The 11,046-nt window shown below is 44.3% G+C and overlaps 1 protein-coding gene and 1 non-coding gene across 3 annotated transcripts; both read left to right on the forward strand.

The window, feature by feature from the left end:
- The first annotated feature begins 581 nt into the window (after positions 1-581).
- Positions 582-9,469, forward strand: RBMX (RNA binding motif protein X-linked). 2 transcript variants are annotated; one of them, XM_073641268.1, is made up of 9 exons: positions 582-732; positions 2,659-2,775; positions 2,961-3,067; positions 4,547-4,673; positions 5,958-6,080; positions 7,876-7,999; positions 8,076-8,201; positions 8,285-8,370; positions 8,838-9,469. In XM_073641268.1, exons 2-9 carry the CDS (start codon positions 2,667-2,669, stop codon positions 9,143-9,145), a joined length of 1,110 nt encoding a protein of 369 aa, XP_073497369.1. In that variant the 5' UTR covers positions 582-732; positions 2,659-2,666; the 3' UTR covers positions 9,146-9,469. The 2 variants fall into 2 exon arrangements, with proteins under 2 accessions (XP_073497369.1, XP_073497370.1); XM_073641269.1 differs by having other exon boundaries at positions 8,088-8,201.
- LOC141155615 (small nucleolar RNA SNORD61) lies at positions 2,818-2,892 on the forward strand. Its single transcript, XR_012247543.1, has one exon. It is a non-coding gene; the product is annotated as a small nucleolar RNA SNORD61 (small nucleolar RNA).
- Positions 9,470-11,046: the final 1,577 nt, after the last annotated feature.

Raw genomic sequence — 11,046 nt, forward strand, 5'->3', positions numbered from 1 at the left:
CTCCTGGTTTTGGCTTACAAATACTGATGTAAAATACTGGACGTGTGAACTCGGCCCGTAAGTTGTTCAGCTCCTTGTCTGACAAGTGGGTGTGGCCTAACTATGTGACAAGGTTAATAGCATTGCGCAGAAGCCGTCCTCCATCACCATGCAGACACGATGGCATTTGGCGCCACTTCAAACTCGTGCTGGCCTATAAGGCCGCCATATCTCTGCGCTCTCACAGACCAGCATGGCTGCCTACCAGACACTGTCCTGTTACCAGCCCCGGCCTCTCCCATAGTCTCTCTGTACATAGCATTACCATCCCAATGAGATCCCACCATTCCCAACCATCACACTGTCCAAGGCCAAGTTTTATCGTTAGAAAACACCAATGTGATCACACATCCACATGAGGCCACGCACACTTCACTGCTGGAGCTCAGGCATTGGGGATTTGTTACTTCAGCAATTGTCGGCTGCCCACCAATAACATGGCGCCCCGGCTCCTTCCCCGCACACACGACACTTTTACACTAATTCGCATCACTTTACGATAAACGAATCTCGGCGCTGAGCGCCAGACTGTCACGTGACTCTACTACGTGACCTTCTGCTATTCGTCTCTCTGAACATCCGGGCATTGGAGCCTCGCTTTGACTCGGTGACGTCACAGCTATATAAAGTGGGCGCTGCCTTTGTCCGCGGTCATTTTCTTTCGGAAGCAGCGTGAGGATTGGTTGTACATCGGTGAGTGATAACGCGGGGCGCCGTGCGGCGCTGCTCTGGGGCTCATGCTCTGCCTGTAAGCTTTCCTCCCCTTCATGTGTGCGCGGTGGCGCCTCTTCCCGCCTCGGTGAACGGGGTGCACGAGGCTGAGGGCTCCAGCCGCCATTTTGTGTCGACGCGTGGTGACCATCTTGGCGCCGCTTCCCCTTTCTATGAGGCCTTGCGGAGCATGTGCTCGGGGCTGATACCGGGCTGGGCGTCTCGGGGCCTTTGACGCTCACTTCTAGCCGTGTGACTCCCCCCCCGCTCTCCTGATGTCTTTTCCCGCCAGTCCAGGCGCCCACAAGCCCCTCTGCGCGGCTCGCAGCCGCCATTTTGCGGCATTTTCTGAGTCCTCTCCTCCGTGCAGATAACAGCTCTAGCGACGAATGTGCGCCATCCTGACAGGCTGTTAGTGCTTGGCTCCTAATTACTAGGTTGGGCAGTAAATGCATAATTTGGGTGAGATTTATGGGCAGTACACCCGAGCCTGGCGCAGCATGGTGCCCTGCGGCGTGCGGTCATGTGACTGGTTACCACGGGGTGCGATTAACCCTTCACATCGTTAAGACAAGCAGCCTCCGGCTCTGCCATCCGCTGTTCAGTACAATGGGGGACCCCAGGCCCCTCTGAGACTGGATAGGTCACTTCCAGCTCCTATGCCTCAGTTCTGACTCTGTGACCCTTCTATCATTGCTATATAAATGGCCTGGCCAGTGCCCACCCATTAGAGGAAAGATAACTGCTGCCTGGTGGGTTGGTAGCGCACAGGTCACACGTGCTCGCGGCTGTTATATTCTAATGGGGGGGCAACAGTGCTGCCTATCAGTGTCTGACCATGGGGACCCTCAATCAGATTATCCCTAACTTCACTGAGCAAATCCTTTTAATACTTGTGCTTAGATGGGACACTGTCTGCACTGCTCCAGGCGATGTCTATGGGGCTGAGTGCAGAACTCCCAGAGACCATGCATTTCTGTTCAGTTGGTTAATGTCATTTAGTGTGCCGACCCCTTAAATTAATCACCAGAAAATAATGTATGCGTGCTAATATCGGAGGGTCCTGAACCCTCTTTCTGAACGAATGGCGCAGTGGTTCGTCAGCAGCTTCTCTCATTGTCTGTCTGGGAGTGGCGCTTGGTGCTACCTGTCCTATAAATCACCTCTGTCCCATTGTCACTTATCCTAGCCACAGGTGATAACTTATTTATTATTGGGGGTCTGTGACCGCCATTCATTCTGTGGGACCAGTGGAGATGGCTGAGTTATTTTAGGACTTCTCCGCCACTCCCATAAGAGTGTAGTGGAGACTCAATGCAGATCAGTGAAGGCCCCCCAATAACAGGATGGGGCATAGCTCATTAACTTAGTGTGACCCCCCTTTAATGATTGGGGCTGAGGGGTCATATCTCACTTATCCTGTGGTGGTATATGCAAATTGCCTTGAGAGGAAGACTAGAATTCTAGCACCACCTACCATGTACGGCTTAGAAGTCTCACTCTGACAGGCCAGGATTGTCACTCCATGGAGTAATGTTACCTCTTATATCCCAATCCTGTGACAGGCAAATGGTTTTCATGAGCCATCCCCTAAATGGCTTAGGTGTGCCTGTGTTTACTGGCATAGGTGATAAATGGAAGTGGGGTTTCTCCTGTGGAAGGAAACAAGCTGCCTTTCCAGCACGCTGGCCCTTGTACTAATGATCCACTGTGCAATGAATACAGGTGATCTGAGCAATGCTCATTCGCCTGATGGTTCTGTAAGTCTCGGAGAGGATCTTTAAACAAAGGTGATTTTCTAACTTTGATACACAAGTTTGAAACTAAACAATTACCCAGGTACATGCAGCAGAGTTGCACCTGTATATAACTGTGGTGTTTACAGGTTTATAACATTACTTGTTTTAGGTTAGAAAATGTTTGAAGCGGATCGCCCCGGCAAGCTCTTCATCGGTGGCCTGAACACTGAGACCACAGAGAAGGCTCTGGAAGGGGTCTTCGGGAAATATGGCCGCATTGTTGAAGGTGAGTGTTGGTCTACATGTGGCTTTCCAAGGAACTGGTAGCGCTGTGATGAATTTTTTGGCAATGATCAACTTTTGAGCTGATAAAGCCTTTTGTCCTCTAAGAAGCTCTGAGCGTCTCTAGCGACTATCTATAAATGGTGTTTTCCTAAGTGCATGTATAACAAAGCTTTCTCTCCCCGGCAGTCCTTCTGATGAAAGATCGGGAGACAAACAAGTCCAGAGGCTTTGCCTTTGTCACTTTTGAGAGCCCGGCAGATGCCAAGGACGCAGCGAGGGAACTGAATGGAAAGGTAGACTAACTTCAATATGCTAATACCTGGGCTTCTGAAGTGCCTGTTTGAGATGCATATTTTGCAGGCCTGTGTACGATTTATTATAGCACCATTTATTCCATCGCGCTTTACATGTGAAAAAAGGTCTACATAGCAAACAAGTACAATAATTTGAACAAAAAACGAGTCAGTGACTGGTACAGGAGGAGAGAAGATCCTGCCCGCAAGGGCTCACAATCTACAAGTGCATCTAACACGTTGCTATTTATCTGCTTTGCAGCATTTAATTAAAGGGTTAGTGTACTACCGGACAACCCTTAGTCACCTCAGTGTCCCATATAAAACAGTTGCTGCACTCCTCTAGCAGCAGAGCTGTTCCTGCAGCGTCAGTGCTGCTATTCTCTGCAGGTCACATGTCATTGAGTACTGACGGCCTGCCATTGTCACGGGACAACTGCAGATGTCTGCTCTAGAATAATAAAGGCTGCAGCTGTGACCTGATGAGAATAGCAGCAATGTCATTGTAGGAACGGTACACCTGCTGGAGACTAGTATCAATTTTCGTTTTATGGGACATAAGTTCAGTTGGGGATATCCATTAGTGGCTTGTAGGCTCCTGGATGTGTGGACTGCTAAAGGTGTGATGTACTGATTCTCTACATCACTTACTCTGTTGTGGTTCGCATATGATCTTTATGTGCTAAATGCTTGACCAATATGAATTGCTGCTAATATGACGGTGTGCCAGTCCTGTGTCTTTAGGAGGCAACTACTCTCTGCAACAAGTACCGTTCATCTAGTGGGTGTGAGCCTAGCAAACAAGACTTCACAGCCCTACCTGTAAATGATTCTCTATAGACTTTGGCCCTGATTCTTCAAGACAAGCATTTTGCACACCAGTCTGTGTGCTGGTGTAAAATGTGGCAAAATCATTAAAGGGAACCTGTCACCAGGCTTGTCCCATGTGAGATGAGGCTGGTACTGTTCAGCCCTAATATACAGCATTCTAATATGCTGTATGCCCCAAACCCAGCCTGGTCAGTGAGCTCTTATCCCAGTTACAGCAGCTGGACAGATATGGCCATGCAGGTCTCTGAAAGCAATCAACTCCTTTATATCTTCTATCTGTTGCTGCATTTCTGAAAAATCTGTTTTAATTCATACACAAACAAGGCATTAAAAAAACTCACCAGATTTTTGCCACCTAATCTAAAAGCAGTACACCATATTACAGCAATGTTGCTTATTGGGCTCCTTGCTGCAGTTTTATTTAAATTTTTTTTTTTTTTTTTTTTTGCTGCCAATCTAGCAGTTCTCTAGATGCTGAACACTAACTTGACACATTTTCATTAAATCGTTATCTGAGCAGATCTATTTATTTCAGCAGTTTATTCTCCCCTCCCATGTTCCCCCATTGCATTGCTGTTAATGATTTTGACCGAATAGTGTGCATGGCTGCGTTTAGTCCTTTGACACTTTTTTTTTCCTTTTTGCTAGGCTTTAGATGGAAAGCCAATCAAGGTTGAACAAGCCATTAAGCCATCTTTTGGCGCAGACAGTAGGAGAGGACCTCTTCCACCTAAAAGCAGAGGTGCACCCAGAGGTCTTAGAGGGTCCAGAGGAGGTAATTCTTGGCTAGAATACTAAAGCCATGGCTATACTACAGTAAATAGTTTAGGGTTTTCTTGTGCAAGACTAAATCCTATACGGTATTATAAAATGCTGTTCCCCCTCCTCACATGGATGGCTAGTCCTTGTTAAATGTACTAATTATAACCAGAAATATAAATGGCAAAAGCCTCTATTAATCAGATTTTAATGGTGTTGTCCACTACTTAAACAACCTTTTCTCAATACCTATGTAAAAGAACTGCAGCTCTTCTCCACTTCCTCCAGATGTATGTGATTTGTCCAAAAGCAGGATGAGTGAAAACAGTGCTGATTGGCTGCAGGGATGGCATGACATTGGCTCTTCCAGTTATCATGTGACACAATGTCGACACGAGTCGAGCGTAGCTCCTATTTTACAAAAGGGAAACATGGGAGTTGTCAAAGTAGTGACCAACCCATGTAAGTTAGGTTTGGGTGTTCCTACCCTATATGAAATATGGAGATATTTAATGTGACCCTTGTAATCCACTGTCAACTCATATCCTGCCTGTAATACAGTTTCTCTCCCACCCACATGCTCTAATCAAACCTGAAGCACTGTTTTTTGTATTATATTGTGGTTTCTCCACTTAGAGCACGTGACAGATTCAATCCTTTCTGGACTGCACCATGGGAAGCATGATTCAGATCCTGGCTGCATGATTGCAATCTGGTATAGTGTTCTCTAAAACGCTCCAGCATTTTAAAGATTAACTTACAAAGAGCCTGGTTTTTCCCTGTGCTGCTACAGCTGATGGGTCTCTTGCTATAGGAGTCTTCTCCATAACATCTGCATCTGGAGAGGATGGTGCCTGACTAGCCTCTTATCTGGCTGGGCTCCCTGCTGGATCTTTTTAAGTGTTCTTGAAATGCATGCCTGACTGCAATCCTACCAGGCTGATACATGCTGCCTGTGGTTTGGTCAGCATAAATCACTGACAAATTCCCTAGAAATGTGCTCTTGGTCATATCAGAGTGCTGAATCATGTTTATGGTCTACTAACCCTGTAGATTTGTTACTGTAACAATCTTCCCAAACTAGTGAGTCAGTGAATTATCCAGAAAGTCTGCTCCCAAAATAGTATAACCCGTTGTGTGGCATTGCATTGTGAGATGAGTTTGAAGCTAGAAGCAGTAGGAATGTATGCCTGAGTAATTGAGGCCTCAGTTTGCTATGTGGTCAATTTCAACTTCCTTGTCATTGTGAGCAGTAGGGCAAGATTATTTGGACGTTTTCATGGTGTGGGTTTTTTCATAGGTTCTTCATCAAGGGGGCAAATGCCTCTGAAAAGAGGACCCCCACCCAGAAGTGGAGGAGGTCCACCACCAAAGAGATCTGCACCATCTGGTCCTGTTCGCAGCAGTGGCATGGGTGGAAGAAGTATGTATTTGCTTGTCTAATTTTGGTAGTACATTAATAAACGCATGTACAGTCAAGGCCTAAAGGTTTGAGACTGGCAAATCTTGGGTTTTCAGTTTGCGGCTTTGGTGTTTACTTCAGTGAGCATAGAAACAACTAATCAGCATTTCATTACACTTTAAACTTGACAAACACTAAGTTCATTCAGACTCAATATATTACTGTGATAACTTGGTTTAAGACTTTTGCAGCTGGCTATCTGCTTCTGTGGCAAATCCTGAGTGACATGACACTCTTGTATAATCCATGCTGAGTTCATCACAATTTTGTGTTGACGTGTTTTTTCTTATTTTTGAGGATTGACCAACAGTTCTTAATAGATTAAGATCTGGGGAGTTTTCTGGCCATGGACCCTACATTTCAATGTGTGTTTTTTATGAGCCACCTAGTTATCCCTTTTGCCATGTACCATATGGACTAATCTTATGAACTTGTGGAGTAACGGCAAAGTACTACTTTACCTTGGGCCATGCAGGCTCCATATGGGCTTTGGTTCTTTTCAAGTACCGTATTTTGAGGATTATAAGATACACCGGTTTATAATATGCACCCCAAATTTTGGGGAAAATATATTTTTTTTATAAACCGGTACATGTTCTAATCGGCCTACCTGGGGGGGCTGAGGCGTTTGTGGTGCGAGGTCACAGGTGGCAGAACGGGGTGTTTGGGAGTTAAGAGATTGCTGTCAGAAGCTTCTGCCTTCTGAAAGGGGCAGGAGTTGGGAGATGGCTGCAGGACATATGCTTGTAGTAGGGGGTGTTGGGTGGTACAGGGGCTCCGCCAACATTTTGTGAAAGCCAAAACCCTGCACCTTCCATACTTTCTAATGCAATGGGGACCAGGAAAATGGCCGTCCAAGGCAGCACATGCACAATTGAGATCTCAATCTGAGCATGTGCCGCCTCTGGCAGCCAGTTTACTGAAATCAACCGCATAAGAGTATGGAAGCTCTGGGGCTCCGGCATTTACAAAATGTTGGCAGAGCCCCTGCAACATTGAACATCTACTACAAGCATGGGGCCTGTAGCAATCTCCTTCCTGTCAGAAGGCAGAAGCTTCCAGCAGCTGCTACCCTGGGACTATGCTCCACCAATGCCAGTAGACTTCACTACAGTTTGGGGGGGGGGGGGTGCATCTTATTGCAAAATGCAGTATGTCCACCGTCTAATGTATTTGTGCCTATTATCTAGAACATATTTCTTGGGATGAGGTTGCAATTTTATAAAGCCTAAGCTCTAATAACAGGCTTCTTAGGCTCCATCGGGGCTTGATATATTTCTTTTGGATGTCTCCTAAGTATATTTGTCAGGACATGTATTTTTTTTTTCTGTCTGGGCTCCACAGGGTTTCATTGTGTTTGAGATTATTGGCCTTAGTCATTGGCTTTTTACTATTTAGTATGTGCATCTACTGTATTGTAATGTAGTATTGACAGCACATACTTGGCACCTACCTAGCAGTTGGGTATTTGCCTGTATATTTTGGTGGTTCTATTTTGTCTTTTCCTGTAAGGACTTGTTATACTTGTATAAATTTCCCTGACACTTGGGTCGTCTGGCTAGTGTTGGTTTTAGACAGGGTCAAGGGACATTCTTCATTGAGCAAATTGTTCCCAAGTTCCGAGAAGTTTTTCTTGAAGGATTTTTAGATCCCACCGCATTTGTCAGTCTTGACATTTTTGGCCACAACTGTACACATTTTTTTTTTATCACTTTCTTGTAGTAAAACAAAGTTAACAAAACTTTGTTCTTTGTAGCTCCGCTATCACGTGAAAGGGATGGATACGGAGGACCTCCTCGCAGAGACCCTATGCCATCTCGTAGAGATGTGTACTTGTCACCAAGAGATGATGGCTACAGTGGTAAAGACCGGTATGACAGGTAAGAGGGGGTTTGTTATACCTTGGTTTAGGACTGACCATACTTCACACATCGGCTAATGAGACTTATTGTCTAGTTACTCTGGCAGAGATTATGGGAGCTCCCGGGACTCCAGAGATTACGCACCACCTCCAAGAGATTATGCATATCGGGACTATGGCCACTCGAGCTCCCGTGACGATTATGGCTCCAGAGGATATGGGTATGTTTACATAAAATTTATGCGAGTATTTTTTTTTATATATTTTGTGATTAAGCATAAAAAGGTAACTGTTCCACTTTTAGTGATCGTGATGGATACGGAGGTCGTGATAGAGATTATTCGGATCATGCAAGTGGCGGTTCATACAGAGACTCCTATGAGCCTTACGGTAAGGTGTCATTTTGCACATTGCTCTGTCTTTCAGGATACATAAATGCCCCATGCTGAAGATAAAACTAAGAGCAAACAGAAATACTAGTCTATTTTGGGGCAGAGACAAATTATACTCTCCCACACATGGAAGGCCGATATGCTCTACAGCAAGATTAAAAAAAAAATTACAATAAATCTCAGAAAAGCAAACACAACTCAATGGATAACGTGTGGCAGAATCTGCAATCTGAGCTGCAGCTCTGGAGATCAGTGCCCAAATGAGGTTTATGTGCCTTTACAGTTATGTGCAACCTTAAGTTATTCACATTCAGTCCTATTCAATAGAATTTCCTGAAACAGGCAGACGATGCCAAAGTCAAAAACTACTAAAATACAAGCAAACGTAAATAAGCTGCAAATATCAAATTTCTGTGATTTGTAACTTACAAGTATTGCCCTATTGCCTGACCATTGACCCTGCAGGTAACTCACGTAGTGCCCCACCTGCCAGAGGCCCTCCTCCATCATATGGTGGCAGCAGTCGCTATGATGATTACAGCAGCACTCGGGATGGATACGGCGGCAGAGACAGCTACTCAAGCAGCAGAAATGAAATCTACTCAAGTGGACGTGAGCGAGTTGGCAGACAGGAGCGTGGCATGCCACCACCAATGGATAGAGGCTACCCACCTCCACGTGATTCATACAGCAGCTCAAGTCGCGGTGTCCCTCGTGGTGGCGGGCGAGGTGGAAGCAGGTCTGATAGAGGAGGTGGCAGAAGCCGATATTAAAGTGAAAAAAACAAACAAAAACAAATTCCTAAACAATGGACCAAAGACATTTTATTGAATGACATGTGGCATATGCTTTGCCTTTACCACCAGCGGACGACTAGAAAGGAGTTTGTTTGGTTTTTATTTATCTTTACTTTTTTTTTAACCTGTAAGTTTTTTTTTCCCATCCTCCCATGAATCTTGTGTTCATTAGAGGAAGTTGAAATGCTTAACCTTCACATTTTGTTAGCCTTTCTCTGAAATGTACAATGTGTAGTGTAAGTTGTGTATTAGTGTTGTAATTTTTTTTCAACAAGTAAAAGTTTCAGTGAAACGCCCCCATCTCAGCGTATTTCATGCCTCCCCCCATAGCTGAGCACACACCAGTTGCAATGGAAACTACAAAATAAGAAATCTTGCAGCTCATCTATGTAATTATAAATGAGTGCTGCTAACACGACAAATCCTGACTCTCCAAACTTATGTCAAATGGGTATAGAAAGGATCTTAAGTTATACACTAAGCCTGGATAATGCATACCCAGCTCGCCAACAATTATCAAACCAAAAAAAAAAAACGGACTCCTTGCACACCCACCCTAATGAATTTGACACGCGGTTTACAAATAGTCCGTTCATTCAAAGAAGCTTCCAAACCAAATGTACTTTTACTGTTTCAATGTGTTTGCAAATCTGTAGTGTCACTTTTAAAGGATTGACTCTAAAGGCTAATGAAGAACCAAATGATGTCTCTTCTCAAAGAACATGAGATCCTAAAACAAGTGAAACTTTCCACTGTAAACCACCATATTCCTGAGAAACTGCTGAGGGTAAGCAAAGACAAACGCCTTTTTGTTTTTCAGTCTTAAGTCAAACTTGCGCTGCATATGTCTCATGGTACAGAGTTCTTTACGTTATGGAAATTAAACCTGGAAAGGCACTGCTGGATAACTAAATACAAACCCTGTAATGGTCGGTGTAACGTAAATCAATTAGTGTGGAAATGGACCCCAGCTTTTTCAATAGAGATTTCACTTAAGCTAATGATTAGAAGTGAAATGCTCTGGCTCTCGCCTTTAGCCTCGGAAGTTCAAGCAAAAACGCCTGTCTAGATTTATGTAAAAAAAAAAAAAAAAAAATTGAACCAAAAAAAGCAGCTTTTTGCCACATGTATATGTTTTGACACATCAACTTTTGACGTTTCAAACTTGAATATACTGGAGATCTACAAAAAAAGCCCAAGCTAATCATGGCAGTGCACAATGGAAGCTACGTGTTTTTAAGTCATCCCAATGTTCCTTTCCAAACAAGTGGCTCCTGGATGTCATTTGAAGCTACAGATGGGAAGAGGGTGGTCTGGGGCTGTGGCCTGTAAACACCCACTTATAACCGTTTTCTTACAGGTTAAACATTCATGAAAGCACCTGGGTTATGTGAACAGGCCTTGTCATTCTGGAGTTACTCAAGGTATGATTTTATAATTTTTTTCTTAATTTGGTGCATGGTTGCTACCAAAGAGCAGTTTCTGCCCAGTTCTGCTTCTACAGTCATAGCCAAAAGTGTTGAGAATGAGACAAATAGTAGTAATTTTTCCAAAGTTTACTGCTTCATTTTTTGTAATGGCAATTTGCATATACTCCTGAATGTCAGAGTGATCAGCTTAACAGCAATTACTGTACTTGCAAAGTCAATATTTGCCCAGAAAATGAACTTTAACCCCCAAAACACATTTCAACATCATTGCAGTCCTGCCTTAAAAGGAGCAGCTAACATCGTTTTAGTGATTGATCCATTAACACAGGTGTGGGTGTTGATGAGGACAGGGCTGGCGATCAATCAATCATGATTAAGTAAGAATGACATCACTGGACACTTTAAAAGGAGGCTGGTTCTTGGTATCATTGTTTCTCTTCAGTTAAC

The sequence above is a fragment of the Phyllobates terribilis genome, unplaced genomic scaffold, assembly GCF_046119375.1.
Source record: "Phyllobates terribilis strain yellow unplaced genomic scaffold, ASM4611937v1 Scaffold_7__3_contigs__length_470593459, whole genome shotgun sequence".
Taxonomy (NCBI): domain Eukaryota; kingdom Metazoa; phylum Chordata; class Amphibia; order Anura; family Dendrobatidae; genus Phyllobates; species Phyllobates terribilis.